The 20,870-nt window shown below is 51.4% G+C and overlaps 2 protein-coding genes across 3 annotated transcripts in view; one reads left to right on the forward strand and one right to left on the reverse strand.

Moving 5' to 3' along the window:
• The window catches only part of NEK6 (NIMA related kinase 6), an 85,481-nt gene extending 74,073 nt beyond the window's left edge, over nt 1-11,408 (forward strand). For both annotated transcript variants that reach the window (XM_065878449.1, XM_065878450.1), the window contains exons 9-10: nt 6,458-6,571; nt 9,834-11,408. In XM_065878449.1, coding sequence (XP_065734521.1) covers nt 6,458-6,571; nt 9,834-9,944 — 225 coding nt within the window. In that variant the 3' untranslated portion in view covers nt 9,945-11,408. The remainder of the gene's footprint in view (nt 1-6,457; nt 6,572-9,833) is intronic.
• A 1,280-nt stretch (nt 11,409-12,688) lies between these two features.
• The window catches only part of PSMB7 (proteasome 20S subunit beta 7), a 58,651-nt gene continuing 50,469 nt past the window's right edge, over nt 12,689-20,870 (reverse strand). Inside the window, exons 7-8 of the mRNA XM_065878619.1 lie at nt 15,499-15,650; nt 12,689-12,915 (exon numbers count right to left, since the gene is read on the reverse strand). Coding sequence (XP_065734691.1) covers nt 12,804-12,915; nt 15,499-15,650 — 264 coding nt within the window. The 3' untranslated portion in view covers nt 12,689-12,803. The remainder of the gene's footprint in view (nt 12,916-15,498; nt 15,651-20,870) is intronic.

The raw sequence follows: 20,870 nt of genomic DNA on the forward strand, positions 1-20,870 counted from the left end.
GAGTGTCTGGCCTGCAGCTCAGTGGCATTTGGTGGGGCGTGCATGGTGGGCACCCAGCTGAGGCAGGCCTGGTACCATCTGGGTCCTGTCCTTCACCCCACTCGGTCCAACGTCTGCCTGATTAGCAGCGTCAGGCTGGAAGAGGTTAGAGGGGTGGTCACTTGCAGGCTAGGTGCCACTCACCCTTGGGATGCTCAGATCTGGGAAGGGAGATGAACTAGAACCAGACGGAGAGTCCAGTGTCTGCTTGCTGATGGAAGGAGCACAGGCAGGGGGATCTGGCTGCCCCGGTTTCCCTGGTAACCAGGGTGGTTCTGTTCACTATTTGGCATTTATCCATGGATCAGGCCCCACGCCTCTGAAATGCTCCCCAGTGAGGGGCGGTCACGTTCTTCCAAGCTCAGCAACGTGGGTCTCACTAGAGACCACCACTGTCTCCCCTGGGCTGTGAGATGGAGCCACCAGATGGCCATTTCCAGATCTGGTGGCCACCCTGGACGGAGGGACAGGAATATTTCTGAGTCTTGGTAGGCTCAGACATGAGACAACATGAACTCGTAAAGCCCCCATCCATTTTGGCCAGCCACGGGGGACCCTGGATAACCGGGGGTCTAGGGAGCACAAGCCACACTTGGCCATGAAGCTGTCGCAGCTGCCGGTGAGAGGCGGGGAAGCCTGAGCCCTTTAGTATCTCCAAGTTGGCGGCCACACCCTCCCACCGCCCTGGCCCATCCCGTGCTGGGCGGGATTCCATTGGTCTCCTCATCTGTAAAATGGCAATAGTAGCTGTCCTGCATTGTCATAGGCCAGATGAATGAAATAACAGTTATGAAAGACTTTGAGGACCCTCTAGGGCTGTGAGACACCAAGCATGGTTTGGGTTTAAAGTTGGAACCTTGATTATTTTTCTGCTCTCCCTGGGGTGGACTTGAGCATCCCTGGAATCTGGCTTGGAACTGATAAGCTGAAGAGTCTCCTAGGGCAGCGATGCACAGGATAATGTTGCGGGACCACTAGGAGTGTCTTGGAGTTGCAGAGACTGACTTCTTTGCTTCCTTGGGAGTATCGATGGTGGGAGTTGACCTCATGGCCCGTGGGTATAAACTTCGGGACTCAGCTGCCCACTGCTGATGCACAGGGACCGGGGCAGCTATGCGGTCGGGGTCTCTTGGCACTGGGATTCCCCGCTCCCTGCATTACAGACGGAGACCATGAAATCAAAACTCTGATCCCTCTGCAAGGTTTACACTTCACAGCATCTTTCTTTGTAAGCCAGTGGCCTCCTATTAATAGCAGACATTTCATTTTAAAAGAGTGGCCTTGTGGGTAAAGATGAAGCCAATTGGAGATGTGGCCCTTGTGGCGTTTGTACCTGAGCCCCCTTCTTCTGGAGGTCCGTAGTGTGGGCGCTCCACAGAGTCATCTTGAAGGTTTATGGGTGAGTCAGGCCCTGGCAGTCAGAGGTGGGGAGCAGACCGTGCTTTCTGGGACTCACAGGGGCGTCTGTTGTAGGAGGACTTCTTTTAATGAGCACCAAACGGGAGCAGCTGCATCCAGGCGGTGCCCCCAGTGGGGCCGCAGTGGATGAGGGTGCAGAGTGGCTTCTGGCCCCTGGGGATGAGGAGGAGGGCAAAGCTGTGAATCCTTCCCTCGTGGGGAGCACGCAGCTCCCATAGCTGTGGTAGTTTGGGTGGGAGAGAGGCGGGGCCTGGTGTGGCCCAGACCTCAGTCAGAAGGACCAACCCGAGGTCAGAGCTCAGCACCCGCTCACCCCCTGAAGGCCCTGGAGCTCCAGGAGCTTCAGTTGCCCAAGTGTAATGGGAGTCACACCTGCCTCATGAGGTGTGGACGGCACCTGACTCAGACGGCCCTCCGGCAGTGCGGGGCAGGTCTTTGCAGCGCTCTTAGTGCCCACCTCGCTGCCCAAGAGCCCCCTGAGCTGGTGGCGGCGAGCAGCTGGCCACATTTCCCTTTTCGCTTCGGCCAGCGGGGAGCCAGAGTCCAGCCGTTGTCTGTCCCCTCGGAGACTCGGCTTTGTCCTCCTGCCCTCGTGGATACTGTCCCTAGTCCAGGGTTCTTTACTCTTCCATTCTGCGTTCAGGATTTCTGTAAGCCACTTCCTGCCTCTGTGAATCATGTGAGTCTTCAAACGTAGACAAACAGTAGACGAGGGTGTGACTGGGCCCTGCTCCTGTGCTCAGGGCTCCCGAGCTGGTGGCACCAGCTCCCTAGAGGCAGACTGCAGTCCTGAGTCCCTGCCTTGGGCGCCTAAACACACTTCTAAACAGGCAGCATCTGTTAGCAGTGCCCCAGCCTGGAGGTGCCGGTTTATTTCATCACTGAGGCTCGCAGCCAGGGAGGGGCGTGTCAGCAGTAGCAAGTCAATGAAATCAGTCAAGTCCTATGTCCGCGGGGACAGCTGACCTGAACCCAGTGGCCCTAGGCCTCCCACAGAAGAGGGCTGGCGTGGCGGCCCCTCTAAGGGCAAAAGGCGGTGGGGGCCCTTCCCCAGGCTGCCACCCCCGAGCCCTGTGGGAAGACAGAACCAGACGTTTTCCCAGCAGACAAGAAGGGCCGTGGTAATTGGGAGGCAACGACCCCCAGGCACGACCAGAGCCCCCGCTGCACAGCCTGTGATGCGTCCTGAGGGCGCCAGCTGTAGATCTGCGACTGGCTCCCCACCTCACCCGCACACCCAGATCACATCCGAGGATTCTGGGCAGAGCCAGGGGAACACACCTGGGCCAGGGCGGCAGGTGACAGCACAGAGCCAGAGAAAACCTGCCCACAGTGGGGACAGGCCTGCCCTTTCCCACAAGCCCCGGTGAGGGCTGGAAGTCTCAGGAGCCCCCTGGGTTAGGTTCCTACGGCTGCTGTAACAGATTACCGATTGGCTTCATACAACATAAAATTATTCTCTTACGTTCTGGAAGCCAGAAGTCCAAAATCGATTTCAGTGGACTAAAGGCAAGGAAAAGGAAAAGACCACCCACATGCCTTGGCTTGTGGCCTCTTCCTCATATCACTTAAGTCAACACACCTCCTTCTCCTGTACTCAAAAATATCCCTCTGCTCCTTCTTATAAAGATACTGTGATTACACTTAGGGCCCACCTGGATCACCTGGGACACTCCCCCGATCCGGGGATCCTTAATTTCATCACATCTGCCGAATTTATTTTGCCATATAAGGCAGCGCATTCGCAGGCTCCAAGGATTAGGACATGAACATCTTTGGGGGCCTTTATTAAGCCCACCACACCCCCTTCCACCTGGGCGTCCAGATGTCCACTGAGGACCTCCCGAGGTCACCTTAAGATGCTGATGTTGACCCGTGGCTAGTGAGGAGCCGCCACAAAGCACGATACCTGGCCTGAGCTCCTCAGGGTGGGTGCCAAGTGGGATCTGTCTTGAAGAGGTCAGCATAGGAGAAACGGGCCAGACAGCTCAGCCTCCGGGAGCAGCACTGCCCTGGACACTGTAGTGAATCACAAGAATCACACCAGGCCAGTCCCAGCTTTGCTGTAAGGCAGAAAGCGGGCTCAGAGATGCGGAGAGACCTCCCAGGGTCACACAGCAAGGAAGTGACCTAGATGGGCACTGGTACCCAGGTTGTCGATGCCTGCCCTCCACTGAGCGGGAGCCAGGAAGGGACCAGTGGTCCTTGTGGAGCCAGGGCCTCTCCCCTTCTCTCCAGCCACCAGGGAAGGCGTGACTGGTGGAGAAAGATGGAGGGCCTCTGCTCAGAGCCCCTTTGAGGGGAAGGCCCAGTTGTGAGGATCCCCCAGCAACTTCAGTGGCCCCTCCAGGAGCTCCCAGCAGGGATGCCCAAGCTTGGCCTGTTGGAAGACCTGGCGCTTTATTTTCATTACCCGGCACACCCCGTGGAGGCACTCAGCAGGCTGCCTGGGCTCTGCAGGATTTATTTATTTTTCTATGGGAGCTCAGCTCTGAGCACAGAGCTGAAGGAATCAGGATCCTCAGTGGAGGGCCTTCTTACAGCAGCCTCAGCCTGAGGAGGCTGAGACCAGCAAGAAGGTGGGCCAGGGGACAGGTGCAGCCATGCCTTGTATGGAATCCTGCTTTGGAATTCTGGCTTGAGCCAGAGAATGGTCTGGATTCCCCCTACCTCGTGGGGAAACAGGGCTGCAGACTGCTTGGCAACTAACCTCTGGGTTCAACCTTCACTCCTGGAAGAGCTCGGGAGATACTGGTGATGAGATGGATGTCCGAGGCCCTGACAGGGTCAGAGTCAAAGGCAGTCGCTATCCACTCTGAGTCAGAATCCCCTTCTTCTGACATCTTAAGTCACACACCAGTTTCCCTGAGCCCTCCCAGCGGGGGCAAGTGGCCACACTCTCCCATTTCCCCGGCTATGTGTCATCCCAGTAACGCCAGGCAGGAAAAGTTCTGCGTTTGAGGAGCAGCGCTGAGAGCCGTGGCTTTGGCAGTTCTAACGAGGCCCCAAACAGCAATTCCTCCTCTGCTTCAACCAGTCAGAGGTGGGTGGTCGCCGGTACGAGATCTCGCCATCCGGGGTAACCGTTCTAATCCCAGTGTCTCAAGCAGCCCCAGAGGTTCCTTCACAGCCCAGTGCTCTGATCTGGGTGGAAGGCCCGTGGCCGGCAGCTGGAGGGCAGCAGGCAGGGACGCTGCTTCCCCTAGAATCTGCATTTATGGATGCAGAAGCCACTGGGAGCCAGGGAGGCAGAGAGGGCTCCTCTGGCATAGCTCGCTGCTGACCCTGTTCAGAAAGCTTTTCTGAAACAGTGTGGGGAAGGTGCCAGGAAGGATGGAGAGATTCTCTGAAGGGAACGGCAGATACGGGGCTCATGCCTCGCCATTCTGGGGCTCTTCTGGAGTCCCACACAGCAAGTTGTGCAAATCAGATCAGGCTGGCTTGTCGAAAGGATCACCCAGTCCCTCTCCCAGGTCAGACACGTGAAAAACCAGAGCCTGTGTTAGTGGGGCCGACATCCTTTCTACTCTGAACAGACACGCTTTCCAGGAAAATCCATCTTAATCCTCCTGCCATGACTTGAAGGGCACCACATCACCCCGAACGACTGCCCTGGAGCCTCAGCTGCTCTCTACTGTAGCAACAGATGTCCTTTTGAAACTGCCCAATTAACCCTTTGCACCCGAGGTTCTCATTTTAATTATTGGAAATGCATCACCCAAGATGCCATTTTGCATGCTAGATGGTAAAGCCAGTTCAGTCAGGCTGCCTGAGCCCACAGGGGGCAGAGGCTCTGCATACTCATCCTGCCCCGCCAAGTGCCAGGGCCTTCCCGCAGGGGTGGGTTTCACCGTCCAGGTGGGTTCCCAGCCCTCCTCAGAGGGGCCCAAGCCCCTGGTCAGGAGGAGGAGACACCCACGTGAAAGCACTCGGTCAGGGCCCAGGCACCTGGCCCCCCCAAGTCTCCAGGCCACACTGCCTCTCCCAAGGCCATCTGGACGCCCAAGGGCACTGCCTGGGCTCTGCAGGCCCCTGTGCACTTCTGGAGGAGAAGCCCTGCTCTTCCTCTTGGGATCACCTGACCTGTTCACAGGGGTGAACAGAGCGTGGGGCAGACCAGGAAACTAAAGCTGGTGGGCTACCACGGGTTCCCCCAGCCCGGAGACAGGGTTCGCCCACCCACCTCCCGGAGCCTTAAGGGGAGTGAGGATTCCTCAGGTGTCCCACAGGCCCCGGCTGTGGAGTCTGTGCCTAGTGGCCCTGGCAGCCCGGCTCCTTGAAGGGAACCAGGGCCAAACGGACAGGCGGGCACAATTACCCAACGGCACTTCATTAGCAGGTGTCGTCGGGCCGTCATTTGGAGGCAGGCAACAGTGAGCGGGAGTGACGGGCAGCTTGAATCCCGTTGCGAAGTCATCAGCAGATGGGGCTGGCGGGCGCCGTGCTGGGCTGCCTCACGGGCAGCACGGCTCCTGTGTGCCCCTGTTGAAGACATCCCCCGTCGTGCTCTGAATGGTGGGGTGGGAAGTCCGGGTAGTTCCCTGACTGGGTGAGAACCCGTTGGGGCCTCCACGGTCCCCCAGCAGAGGGCCTGCTTTCGGGGTGGAGCCAGATGATGTCCACTCAGGTTGTGCTGCCTCCTGTGCCAGCCAAGCCTCACCACAGCCCTGCAGGTGGAGCTGCGTCCATTTTAGATGAGGAAACCAGAGGCCAGGCGTGTGCCTGCTCACGGCTGGCCCTCAGGACTCAGCTGCCCCTTCTTTACTGACTTTACAGTTTTGTCAGTGAAACGTTTGTCCTGTTTAATTTGCTTATATAACAAGGATTGTGTAAAAACTGCCACTTTCTGTTGAACCCCAGCTTCGTCAGGACACAGGGGAGTCTGGCTGGACAGCCGCTGCAGTGAGGACCCGGAAGCACCACACCCCCATCTGGAGCGGCCCCTTTTGCCCTGGACCTCAAGGCTGAAAACTCATCTCTCATCCCCCTCTCCTTGCAGATGGCAGCTCTTCAGAGCCCCTTCTATGGAGATAAAATGAACCTCTTCTCCCTCTGCCAGAAGATTGAGCAGTGTGACTACCCGCCTCTCCCCGGAGAACATTACTCTGAGAAGGTGAGTTTGCTGCCGCCGAGGCTGGGCCTGGTGAGCTCCAGGCGACCCGCAGGGCTCGAAGAGGGACAGCTCCAAGATCCCAGGGCTGTGGGGCTGAGCTTGGGTTCACTTAACAGAGCCAGAGAAGGAAGATTTCTGGGGAAGTGACTCAGAAGGGGAAACAAGCAGGCTGATTTTACCGGAGATCTCAGGGACCAGTGTGGGCCCCCCGACAGCAGGGCTGCAGGCCACCCACTGGCAGGAACCAGCAGGAGCTGCCCCGTCAGCACCCTCCTGCCCGTTTGGCTCCCAACCCAGCGCTCGAGTGGGAGGCTTGCTGCTGCGGGGCCCGGAGACAGGCTCCCGGCGTCCAGCAACAGGAGCCAGACGCAGGGGGTAGCAGGGCCTGGCCGGCCCCACACCACTGCTGGCGGCCCCTCCGCTCCCATGACAGGGAACCAAAGCAAGCAGCCTGGTCTCCTTGCCACCACAGACCTAGGTCAGACCCCTTGGCCTTTTATTTTCAATACTTTACACTGAGCGCAGGACAGCCTGACAGGTCTGGCCATCAGGCTGGGACAGGTGAGGCTGCGGGAGCGCATCATCTGCCTCAGTTCCCTCATCTTGGAAACAGGCCCAATACTTTGCCCTCATGGATAAAAGGTGAGGATGAGATGACAGGCTTACAGCACAGCGTGGTTAAGAGTGTAAACAGGGCTTCCCTGGTGGTGCAGTGGTTGAGAAGTCCGCCTGCCGATGCAGGGGACACGGGTTCGTGCCCCGGTCCGGGAAGATCCCACATGCCGTGGAGCGGCTGGGCCTGTGAGCCATGGCCGCTGAGCCTGCGCTCCGCAACGGGAGAGGCCACAACAGTGAGAGGCCCGCGTACCGCAAAAAAAAAAAAAAAAAGTGTAAACAGATGCATAGGTTTACACACTCCCCTCACCTTTCTTGGGCAAATCACTGAACTGAGTCTCAGTTTCCTCATCTGTAAAATGGGATAATCCTGGAATCTACTTTACTGGATTAAGGATTAAGGCAATGCATTTACAACCATCATCATCTGGCCGTAGCACAGGGCCTGGCTCAGAGTAAATGCTCAATATGGGTTATTTTTGTTCAAGGTCAATGCTAGTGTGTGTAATCGGGAGCCTGAGTCCTCCATGGGACCACCCTGCAGGACCACAGGCCACTGCCTCACAATAATAACAGCTCACATTTATGATTTACTGTGTTGAATCCCCGCCTACCCCACCCCACTAATGCCATTTTACCAGGAAGGAAACTGAGATACAGACTGGTTAAGTAACTTGCCCAAGTCACATAACTTGCTCGTGGTGAAGGCAGGGTTTGACCCAGGTGACCTGCACCTAGCCACTGCGCTATCCTGTTTCTTGAGGGCACCCGCCCCTCTTCTATAGCCAGTTGTCCAGCCAGAGTGAGGAGCCGTCCATGCTGCTCACTTCACAATCCTGGAAGCTCTGGAAGGAGCAGCCCTTGCCCACCAGGGCCCTGGGTCTGGGCCGGCCAAGCTGTAGCAACCAGGTGCCCCAGTGTGCACTAACCCTGTATCCCGGCAGGCCAGCTAGAAGGGTCATCAGCCACCTTTCTCCTGGCACCCTCTGCTCCCAGTGCCATGCCTGCGGCTCTGCGGACTCCCAGCAGCCAGAGTGAGGGTCAGGAGCGCAGATTCCTACAGAGTTCTTATGAGTACCTCTGGAGGAAGTATTTATGCTCCGGAGTGGAAGTTGGCAGGAAAGGAAAAACTAGTTAGAGCTCTTCACCAAGTTAATAGTTGCATTTGGTTTTTCTTCCCCATCTTTCGTTAGAATTTGGAATTTTGTTTGTTGGAATTTGTTAAGAAGCTAGGAGCCATGCCACCTGGAGCAAATGACAACTTCTCTGTGCCTCAGTTTCCCCATCTATAAATGGGAACCATAACATCTGCCTCATGGTTATGAAGCTGAAATGAACGAGTCCACATAAAGCCCTCAGCCCTCTTCCCTCCCAAGTCAGTCCTTCAGCATCCAGAGCTCCTACTCCCCAGAGCACCTGGCTTTCACTGGTTACGTGCAACTTCTGGAGGTGCTAATTCTTAGCACTGGAGCTCCTCGGCACACCTCACTTTTGAAGTTATATGTCCTCTTAGAAATGGAAATAAGACACTTTCTCTTGTGAACTTTACAAACATGCACTTATTGCCAACTGTGTGGTTTACAAATGAGCAATTCGGGCCACAGAGACTTTACCTTAATGTGGTTCTCTTGGGCACTTTAACCTGTCAGAGGCCAACCACAGCTACCTTCCCCTGAATACTGTAAGGTTCTGAAGTGTATGGTCTCATCGTGGGCAACCTCAGACTCCAGGAGTGTCCAAGCCGGCTGCAGGCGCAGCTGCATCTGCCCAGGGGCTTCCGAGTGTTTATAAAGCAGTGAAATCCCCAGAAAGGCAGCAGGCAGTTTGGAGCATCTCCTGGGGGAGCAACCCCAGGCCCCTCGGCCTAGAACACCTCAGGAGTGAAACAGGGAGTGTACACCGTAGCCCGGGCCTCCGCATGACCCTCGTGCCCACCCCAGACTTGCTGACCATGGCCGCAGAGTCCCCGTGAGCCCCCTTAGTCAGGATCTCCCCTCTCCCTGCTGCGGCCCTGGCCAGCCCCTCCAGCAGCAGGTATTTAAATGAAAAAATTGCAGTGAGCCCAGTGATGCAAGTTAAGATGTAGGCTTTTTAAGGTCATTATTTTAATTACCATTAAAATAATTGGCACTCTGGCTATCAGAAGAATGGAGGTGATCAGAGGATCAAGGTGCCCCTCCCCCACCCCGAGGCAGGAGCAGCCTTCAGTGTCTGTATAATTAAAAGCTCCGTCTTTCATGAGCACAATAAAGAGGCCAGGGGGTAGGCAGACTGCAGCTCTGCTGCATGTTAATACATTTACTATGATCAATAAGCCCTTGCCTTGAGTCTTGTCCTCTGGTTTGGGCATCTGCCATGACTGACAGCAGACACACACACTGTACACACATATCTAGCCAGTAGTGTAGGCAGTTGAAAGTTCAAAATTATTTGGAGATACCACTCTCAGGGTCTCCAGGCACGGCCTTTGGGGCCAGACAGGCCTGGTGCGGGTCCTGCTCTCCCCTGGTGACTGTGACTCCTCGCCCACCACTCACCTGTCTTGAGCGCCATTCCTCATCTTCTAGTTGCCCTGAGGGTTCATGAGTTAATGCAGAGCCTCGACAAGGCTGCTTACGAATAATACGTATCATTCTCTCCCTTGCAGTTACGAGAATTGGTCAGTATGTGCATCCACCCCGACCCCAACCAGAGACCCGACATCAGCTACGTGCACCAGGTTGCCAAACAGATGCACGTGTGGACTTCGAGCACCTGAGTGTGGATGCAGCGCGCCTTCTCAGAAGCCACACCGCTCTGCCTTACCTGAGTCTTCTCTCCAAAGTGGCCACCTGGTAGCCGAGACCAACTAAGACAAGAGGGTTCAGCAGGTTCCCCAAAGAGGGGCTGGGCTTTACAGCAGATGGTGAATACAGGGCTGCTGGGGGGAGGGGCACTGGTCACGTGTTACTGGTGGTCAAATTTGAAAGTCCTTTCTTTAAACTGTTGTGAACACTCTCAGCTGGGTTGTTAACAATGGTGGATGGTTCGGTGAGCCACTGAGGCACCTCTTATATCTGGATTGTAATGTGAATCTTTCGGATAATTCCTTCAGTGACCTGTCAAGGTTTGAACTAACAGGAGAATCCAGGAGACTGTGTGATTTGTAGTGAGCCTTTTAAAATGGTTAGTAGTAAGTTTGGTTTAGCTCTTAGAATCTTTTCAAACAATCAAGCTGTGTGCTTAATTTACTCCCTTGTAAGGGGGGAAAGTGGAAATAATTTTTTAAGTAGAGTGGAGATTTTCCTAATATTTTTATCTACGTTTATAACTTGATGAATGACGATGAGGCGAACCCAGCATCTGGTATAGAGGCAAATAGTATTTGAAAGCCATGAGTGTTTTCTGTGCAGCCCGGCTCAGCCATCCTCTCCTGAACACCTGCTAGTACTAGGCACCTCACCTGCTTGAATGCTGGCAGTTCATTTAATGATCAGTGTTAAGTGTTTTCCTCCATGAGAAGGAAGCACAGGATACGAAAAATATGCGGGCTTTGCCCTCAGGCTATTCTCTGTACAAGTTCTGGTTCTGCACCTTCCTAGCATGACCCTGGGCAAGTTTCTTAGCCTCTCTGAACCTGTTGCCTCATCTGTAAAATGGGACTAATAACATCTACCTTCAGGGTTGCTGACAGAATCTGAAATAAAATATGTAAGTTACCTTACAGTACATTGTAGACGATCCAAAAATGGTAGCCACTCACCCCTTCACAAAGCTCAAGTCCATGGACCATGTAAGTCAAGAGTTAATGTACAACTGTATTATTTGTAGGAAACCAGAAATGTGTTCATTTATTTCTTGTTCCCAAATAGGATTAACTGTGAAGACTAATTTATAAATGTGAACTTAAGGAAAACTCAAGCTCTGAAGGAAATAGTTTGAATTTTGTTTTTACACTCAAGTTAATCCTCAAATGGTCTAAGTTGTCACCCACGACTTAGTGACAGTTCAGCCCTCCAGAAAGAGTACACGCCTGTCCACTCCACTGGTGTCCTGATCAGGAGCTCTGACCAGGCCTCCCTGGGGATAAAGGATTTGGGCTGGGCCACTGCGCTGTTTCCACGTGTGAACTCTGTTCTACTGTAACACTGTCGGGTTTGAGAAATTTTCTTCAGATGCAGCCTCTGCTTTGTACTCATTCTCCATGGTTGAAATAAAATGGGGTAAGTGGGGTTCCTTCTGTGAATGAGTACGATTCATGAGTAATTTTACAACAGCTTCACACCGCAGCACCATTTCTAGAGCCTCCTTTAAAAACACAATTTCTGGGCTTCCCCGGTGGTGCAGTGGTTGAGAGTCCGCCTGCCGATGCAGGGGACGTGGGTTCGTGCCCCGGTCCGGGAGGATCCCACATGCCGCGGAGCGGCTGGGCCCGTGAGCCATGGCCGCTGAGCCTGCGCGTCCGGAGCCTGTCCTCCGCAATGGGAGGGGCCACAACAGTGAGAGGCCCGCGTAACGCATAAAAAAAAAAAAAAAAAAAAAAAAACACAATTTCTCAGGCCCCAGACATTCTAAGTAATCTGGGAATTTTTTTAAGCTCCCCAGATAATTTTGATGATAAATGGTCAGCCAAGTGGCTATCCTAAATAATTCCATTGTTCTCCCCACCCACTCCTGGCAGTTTAACGAGGGAGGCTGGCCCAAGAGTGGGCTCACTCTGGAAGACCATGGCACCAGGCCTCTTTCTCTTGTCCCCCCAGCCATGCTCGCTCTGGGGGACAGTCAGGCACTCACCACTGAAAGTTTTTCTGATTCCAGACAGATTTTTTGCAAACACTCTGCTAACGGCTCTCAGAATCCCTACTGTGTCTGTCTCCCTTGGCAGTATCAGCGTTGGACACAGATGAACTTGCTTTCTGCATGCCATCCGCTTTTGACACCATGAGAACAATTCTGCCTACTACTTGGACCCTCTGGAGGTATACAATTTCAACCATTCACCAGGCTTGAGTGTTTGAGAAACGATCATATCCTAATTATTACAGATAGTAAGGCTCAAAGCATTCTTTTGACTTCGTGAAACTGGCCGAACGAAGTGGAGTTCACCCAGGTTCATGCAGCTATAGCAAAGCAAAACTGTCCACCTGCCTGCTTTTTCTTGGTACTCAGAACTGATCATCTCTATTTCTTTCCTACTTGGCTTTTGGGGTAAAAGGCTGTGCTGCACTCATCCTAAAGAAACAAAAACAAAAACAAAAACCTGGGACTACCCTGAACAAAAAGAAAGTAAGTTAGCACAAGGACTGCGTGTAATAAATGTTCAACTGAAGAATCAGAGCAACCCAGCCTGACTTCCTGCAACAAATGAGGCCTCGTCTGTTTTTAGAAGGGTTAAACTGCTCTTAACACCCACCTGAACGCAGAGTAGTATTCAGGGAGGGATTAACATCCTGAAGGAGAGGCCAGGTCGATGGGCCTTAGCAGCCCAAAAAACCACACAGCCCCGAGACTTCAGCCACTTAACTTGGTTTTCATTTTTAATGGGTTCATTCAGCAAACACTGGCCGAATGTCTTACAGGGGGAGCCTCCATTGCCCCCAGTCTTCTAGAGCAATAACCAGACATCCACCAACACCATTCAAGAAGTGTCCATTGTTTGGACTGTTTCTTCCAGCACCTCAATTTCCAAAGTAGTGACTTTTTCGGTGAGGACTGCAGTGGTCCCTTTCTCACACCTGTACCGGCCAAACCTAATGAGAGAAAAACAAACGCAGAGAGTTAGGATCCCCCCAAGGGGCCTGATGGAGGGCTGGAGAGAGGGACAAGTATGCAGGCAGCAAGCAGGCCTGGACTGGAATCCTGGCTCTCCTGACTCCCAGTTCTGCGACCTTGGGAGGATTCAGCTCCCGCAAGGTTCACTTTCCTCGGCTTTCAAGTGCTACAAAATGGGGATACCTCGTAGACATGATGCACATGAAAAGAGATAATACAGAGCACCTGGCACTAGGTGGACATTCAAATCTCCTTCCCCACCTCACCATCCCCAGAAGATGCTGGAAAGCATTTGGGCCTCTGCCTTCAAGCTTCAACCTCCCTAAAGTACCTTTCAGTAACCAGGAGGAAGCGAATCCTTTCATTAAGCTGCCATGGCCACTCTCTTGAAGTAACAAGAATGACATAACTGTTACCTTAAACACTTTAAAAATATTTGGAAGCATAAACAGTATAAAAATGACCCGCAGCCAGACGCTGGGCTTGTCACCTTTTTTTTTTTTTTTTTTTGCGGTACGTGGGCCTCTCACTGCTGTGGCCTCTCCCGTTGCGGAGCACAGACTCCGGACGCGCAGGCCCAGCGGCCATGGCTCACGGGCCCAACCGCTCCGCGGCATGTGGGATCCTCCCGGACCGGGGCACGAACCCACGTCCCCTGCATCGGCAGGCGGACTCTCAACCACTGCACCACCGGGGAAGCCCTGGGCTTGTCACTTTTGACCACACTCTTGAGACTCAAGAAGGGAGAGTTAACTGTCCCCACAGGGACATGGTAGATCAGCACGAGGACACACCCAACACCACCCTTCTCAAGGTGAATCTGACAGAGGTTTCTCTGAGCACAAGGCAGTCTAGAAGATAAAAATCTCAACGGCTGATTTTACAGTGGGGCCAGGAATTACAACACTGTCAAGCAGCAGCACAAGTCCAGCTGTCTCTTATCTGTCCCCAGCTGGGACACTATTTCTGTCAGCCTGACATGGACTAAGAGGAGGCGGCTGGCTGTGCCACGACTACGTGCTCCCTGAAAAGCCAGCCTCTCAAATGGGAGCTTGTGCTCGAAGAGGGCGACACAACAGAGCTCTCTACAAAACCAGGAGTAGGCACAGCCAAGAAAAGCTGGCCTTTATTTCTGCGAAACCTTCCCACAGTCCCCACAAAGTTCTCTGAAAGGATCTGAGCAGCAGCACCTTTTTAAGATGTGCCCCGCCCCTCCCCTGCTGGTGTGAAGACGCTGTTCCTTCCCCCACACTGGATGGACCCGTGGCAGCTTGTGGCCTTGGAGCCAGAGCCCCATGTGACTTCCGTGCGCCTGACTCATCTGAACCACAACGTCTGTGGGAGGTCTGGACACAACAAGAGCCTCCTCACCATCCTGGCTTACAGCACCTATTTCAGCAGCACGAAGGGAGGGCTTCTACCTGAAGCAACAGTGGGTTGCAAAACAGGGCTGCAGAGGAGCCAATGGGAACTTGCAAGGCCAGGTCCAACACAGCCCCAGGCCTGAAAGGTTGCTTCCCTCCCCACCTAGGGCCCGAGAATTCCATGGGCTCATTAGCGATCACCTGGTCTAGCCCCATCATTTCCAAGACACGTGCCCAAAGTCACCACACCAGGCCATGACAGGTCCCCACCCCGAGCCAGAGCTCTTTGCTGCTGTGCTGCCTTACCCCATCGTGAACACGTCTTCACAATGCCGAGCGCACACTGCGGTGAATACCTGCTGGTTCTCAATGTCCTATTTGTTCCTTGTGAATTACTCCTGACTTGGAGTTGAGTACATGTGGTGGGAGTTAAAGCACCATCGCGGCTGGTGATGTGCTTGCTCTCCTCCAGCGGAGCTTGGGGCTCAGTTTATAAATGCTGCTGTGTGCATTCAGATGAAGACGCTGGAGCAGAGCTCAGAAGCCACATTTTGAGCAGCTCAGCCTCCAGGAAGAGGTCAGGCAGCTGGACGGCCATACAGGACTGGTGATGAGCAGCTCACCCGCCACCAGGGCTGGACATCTTCCAGTTCCGCCAGCAAATCAACTATAAGCTCGCCCCTGACTCCGAGCTGGACTGCACCACGGAGAGCAGTGCCTGCTCGGCATATGCCATGGGCTAAATGGCATGGCTCCCTCCAGAGCAGGAAGCAACAGTTAGCTCCCAAGGCTAACTTTCAGAGACTGTTAACCAATGGTTGATAACCATCTAGGGAATGAAAACCACTCTGAGGAAAAGCTATGGGTCAGATGCCCTGGAGAATGTACCTTCTTACAGAATTTCATACGGAATTCTGAGGCATCTTTAAGAGACTAGAGAAAGGACAGCACGTGATTCAAAGCTCTCCCCGCAATCCCCAGTCTAGGAGTCTGTCCATCAACATTTTACAAATTGTATCACTTTTCTACACCTGACAGCAGCCCACAATCATAAAACAAATAATGATTCAAAGGTCTCTTGAATAAAGCTGGCTTGGGGACTCTGGCTTTACTTAACGTGGGTAAGAATCAAGAAAACCCTGTCCGGATGCCATGAATATAACAAGGGTGGCCACAGGAAGCATCTCCTTCACTCACCTGGTCCCCTTCTTGTTAGGCACTGAGTACGGGCGGAGAAAATCCAGCTTGGTCTTGCTGATGACACAGAGATCAATGTTACTTCCAGACCCCAGGTCATTGAAGATGCCAGCTGCTATGGCTTCACTCACCAGTTTCTTGGCATCCTCCTCCTGAGAAAGAAAAGAGCAACAATAGTGTCCACAGTCAAACGGAGGCCTGTTCTGACGTCCACAGAGTGCTTTCACACGCAGTAAGAGAAAAGGAAAAGGAAAAAAAGAGAAAGCCAACCTGTGAGGTAGGCATTGTTTTCAGTGCCTGTTTTATAAATGAAGGAAAGGTCTCAAAGTACCTCAATATCTGCCCAAGGTTTATCAGCTGGTAAGTGAGAGACCCAGGCCTTTCAAGCTCCTTACGCGCACACTCCCTCTTAAACAAACTGCTTCACGTCAGACGCTCACCACATAACTGAGAACTGTGGGCTGACAGGGCAATTTATCATCTAACAGGGGTTGGGAAACTTTTAACAAAGGGCGAGGTAGTAAATATTTTAGACTTTGTAGATACACAGTCTCCGTCATAACTACTCAACTCAGTCATGGTAGCAAAAAACAGCCACAGACAATATACAAACAAGTGGGCGTGGCTTGTACCAATAAAACTTCGTAAAACAAAAATGGGCACTGGGCTGGATTTGGCCCGTGGGGTGTAGTTTGCAGGCCCCTGATCAAAAATGTCCAAAAATGGCTGGAATCTGCTTCCTGGTAACATAATGAAGAAAGTCAATATCATGGGGAAAAAACTAACACCAAAACACAGCCCTGGGGAAATGTCGGCAGAGCCAAGGGTGGGACCTCTTGCCCAAAAGAATCTATCCCCTCCCACTAATGAGTCTGCATGTTCACTGAAGTGATTCCTTTCTTTGAATCACTCTCTTACTTTTCCTTTAAGAGCAAGTCTAAGTCTCCAACAATTACTGGTGGAAAAGTAGATTAATCTATTTCTTACCAAGAAGCATCAGACTCGGGTTAACTACAATGCAGTGTAATAAGGGCTAACGGATAACTGAGAAGAAGCTGTGAGAACACTGGCTGGGGTCCGTAAAGCTTCAGGGAGGGCTGAAGGACAGGTTGCACACCAGGCACTCAGAAAACAGGGCAGTGAAACAGAAGGCAGGCGCCAGAGGCAGCAGGGCAGGACCTGGGGAACACCAAGTTCAAGCTCTCTATGTAACAAGGACAAAAAATGAACCAATCTCCCAAAGAAGAGACTTTAACTTGAGCTGTAGCCCACTTTCCCCGTATACCAGGGCATGAGAGTCCATAAACATGCAAGGTGAAGTAAAGAGCTCATCCAAGTAACATCCTTGGAGAAACACGGATGCCCTGCCCCAAATTCCAGCCTGAGATCAAAGAGCAGGTCCACTGTCTTCAAGCCCTGAGAAGATGGGAGAGAGCTCTCAGAGCTCCTGCTCCTCTGCCGGCCCTAAGCCAGTAAGTGGGATTCCAGTGACATGAGCGCCCTCTTCAGACTCAGAGAAGGATAGAGAAGGCCCTGTTGGAAATGGGATCCTCAGCAACCCAGCAGCAGGGGCGGGGGGGGGGGGGGGGGGGGGGTTATTCTGACCTTTATCCCACCAGGTTTTTCCACTTCCTGAGTAGCACCTATGTGGGGTCAACGGAACCAGTTATTCTCTTGTGCACATACAGCCCCACAGAATTCATTCAAACATGATCCTCTAATCAGAAGTTCTCTCCTGGGATTCTCAAGCCTAAGGAGGCCAAAAGCCTTACCAGAACCAGTGAAGGTGGTAGCAAATAAAGCACCTTAGAGCAGGAGATGGCCGCTGCCGCTGCTGCTGCTACCACAGAGACGGCAAAAACCAACCACTAACTTAACAAATGCAAAACCATTCCAACTTGCGCCTGTTAGTAAATAACCCGTGGGGCGGGGTTGGGGGGGGGGCATCCTGTGTATCAGAGCATCTTGCTTATACCTCTGCTCCTGACCTACATCGCCTCTTCTCTTCTCTGCTGTTTTATTATTTTGCTTTGTCATCACTGCTGCTGATGCCTTGAGCCAGCCAATAGTACCAAGTGGATGTCACAAATGCTACTGGCAGCACTGAGTACTGCAGATTTAAATTTCCCAAATTATTTTATATTTGGGAACGGAGATGGGGGAAGACTTACAAGAAACTGAAATATACACATTATATTAGGCGTGCATACCTGACATCAATCCATTACAATCCACTGATACCAGGATGCTGACAATGCTGAGATTACAGGTGAATCTTCCTCTATTTTGAAAATATTCTTTAATGTGAGTAGATAAACGTATAAAACTTAAAAATGTGTAAAATATATTACATATAGCCTGAGTTACTCATAAAATTATCATGTGTGCTATTATTTAAGTGTAATGCTTTTAAAAATTGGAGAAGGGGCTTCCCGGGTGGCTCAGTGGTTGAGAATCTGCCTGCCAATGCAGGGGACACGGGTTCGAGCCCTCGTCTGGGAAGATCCCACATGCCGTGGAGCAACTGGGCCCGTGAGCCACAATTACTGAGCCTGTGTGTCTGGAGCCTGTGCTCTGCAACAAGAGAGGCTGCGATAGTGAGAGGCCCGCGCGCCGCGATGAAGAGTGGCCCCCGCTTGCCACAACTAGAGAAAGCCCTCGCACAGAAACGAAGACCCAACACAGCCATAAATAATAAATTTAATAATAATAAAATAAAAATAAATAAAAATTGGATAAATATACCGTTTAAATTCCTCCCACCCCAATTCCAGGGAAGATAATTCATTAAGGAAGGAAATATCACAAGTCTCTGATTTTCTTTCCCCAGTCCTACCCACCTCTCATACACACAGGACTGAAGATGTTATGAAATGGAATAAAGCTTACATTTTATTAAGCACCTACTATAATGTGCCAAATACTGAGTTAGGCACTTTGATGATCATCATCATTTTTACCCCTGCCCTTGACCATCTTCTGAGGTTGGTACTGTCAAAAACTAAGGCTGAGAGAGTGTCAATGACTTGCCCAAGGTCACATAGCTAATAAATAGTTAAAACAGGCCCACTGGGCTCCAGAGCCAGAATGCCACAGCACCACACCAGCTCATAAGTAATCTGTCTCAGCTCTGAGCTGGGGGCTCCTGAGCAAGTTGGGGACAGTGGACAGCAGTCCCTTGATTCAGGGTGTCATTCCCCCATCAGCAAGGATCTTCAGAACCTGAGCAAGTTTAAGAGAAAGATGGTGGTTGCCAACTTCTCTTTGAGCCAGCTAGCAGTCCCTCTGATGGTCATTTCCATGGCAGGGGGAAGCACTGTTTCCCAAACTGCCCACAGACCACCACTTAAACATTTCTACAATGTGATATGGCAGAAATCAATATTAAGATCCAAAGTCTTATTTCACATATTCCTCACCTCCACCAAAAACCCTCAAAAGGCAGAGTGAAAATTACCAAGGCTCTTTTGTCTGCCCATTACTTACATAGTTAATGTCTTCAACAAATATTTACAGACACCTACTATGTGCCAGGAATTGTATCATATGACAAATATGGTCTTTTACCACAGTATTTCCATACCCAGAATTCTAGACACATATGCAAATATGCTACTGGGCATATTCATACTGTGTTTTCTTTATAGTGAATTTCATAATTAAACAAGTCTTGTCTTTAACACGTGCTACAAAATATTTAGGAAAACTACTGAGAAAAACCATAAACTAAAAGCAAGAGGTGGGGAAAACACCACATTTTTATCTGTCTCTGGCTTACAATAAATGCAGAAGCATTGTTTCTTCCTTTAGGATTCATTCTTCATGAGGAAATTGCATCTCCCTTTTCTGGAAGAGGCAAAGTGACCTAATAAGTTCTGAGCAGCATCCGCCTGGGGACAGCTGCTACAGAGGGGCTCTGACGAGGGCCCTGCAGAGCCTGTGACCCCAGCTGTAAGGCTTTCTCCCACTGCCGGGCCAGCATGCTCCCCTGGCCAGCTGCTCATGGATTTACGTTGCTAGTCACAAGGGAACTTGGATTCAATGTGTAGACAGAGCAGCCAGACTCACCCAGGCTATTAAAATAAATAAATTAATGAATTTTTTTTAAAAAAGGCTCTCCACGCCAATGGCAGCTTCCTTTTACTTTGAGCTGCTCAGCCAAAAGATCACCATGATCCTGGTGCTCGAAAGTTAATTGGGCAACCCAGGTTCAAGGTCATCTGGCAGATGTGGAAGCAGACAGACTGGGTTTGAATCTCCAGTTTCCTACTTACTTACAGCTGTGCAACCTTGGGCAAGTCATTTCACCTCTCTGAGTTCATGCTCTTCCTCTGTAATATAGAAATGCAGTATAGAAAGCACCTACTATAGGGTCTGGCATACAGCTATTACTTAAAAAATGGTAACTTATTTATTAATACAGCAATCCAGAGGGCTCCTAGAAACACAATTTATCTCTAAGGAGTGACTGCCTGTACCAAACCCCAGGCCAGGAGAAGGAGGTCCCAACAAACCTGCTGACAAATCTTCACACAGTGCTGTGGAGAAGCTCCTATAATAATTAATCCAAGCAAAGAGCACACCCCCTAAAAGTTCAGAGAATATAAAAGGAGCACTTCCTGCTTTATGGCTACGAAGACCAAACTAACTGGGAATATCAGTCCCCCGGGCCGCCCCTGCTTCTTAAATGAGATTACAATAAGAGTGATGTACTACTTGTACTACAAGTCAGCTGTGACAAGCAGCACTTTATAGAGCTATCTGTTTGTCTCCATCACTGCATCGCACAATGTGTCCCTGGACTCCAATGTGCAGCTCCGTTTACCGCTACATGACAAATGGGCAGCACTTGTAAAAGGCAAAAAGCGGTCCATGTCGGCCATGTAATGGTCACCCCAGCTGTACCCAAGTGCTTGAGGGGACAAAACAGACCCCCAAGTTCATTAAACTGACCAGTAATGGATCTTTCAAAAAGTGCCTTAGGAATCGTACAGAAAAGGCTAAAATAAATAACTCAGCATGGAAGGCTAATCTGAAATGGTGTTTGATAAATTATTTATAACACAGGCGATTGTCTGCATTTAATATTGCAGCTACTAGTAGCATCTTTAAAAGATGATTTATGTGTTGTAATGCTATTAAACTTTATATTGGCCCACTGCTAGCTATAAAGTCTGCTGAGATTCAGAGAATGAGTTTTAAACTGTCACTGCAACATCACAGGAGATGGAGGCTGTATTAAATCTTTACTTTAAACCTGTTATCTAGAGAGTTGCATTTTGTAGGCACTCACAAACTGATAGATTACCTCAGCATCCGCTATGGTGCAGGTCCAAAGTAGTGCTGCAAAGAAACTCTTCCACATTATTCTT

The sequence above is a fragment of the Phocoena phocoena genome, chromosome 6, assembly GCF_963924675.1.
Source record: "Phocoena phocoena chromosome 6, mPhoPho1.1, whole genome shotgun sequence".
Lineage (NCBI taxonomy): Eukaryota > Metazoa > Chordata > Mammalia > Artiodactyla > Phocoenidae > Phocoena > Phocoena phocoena.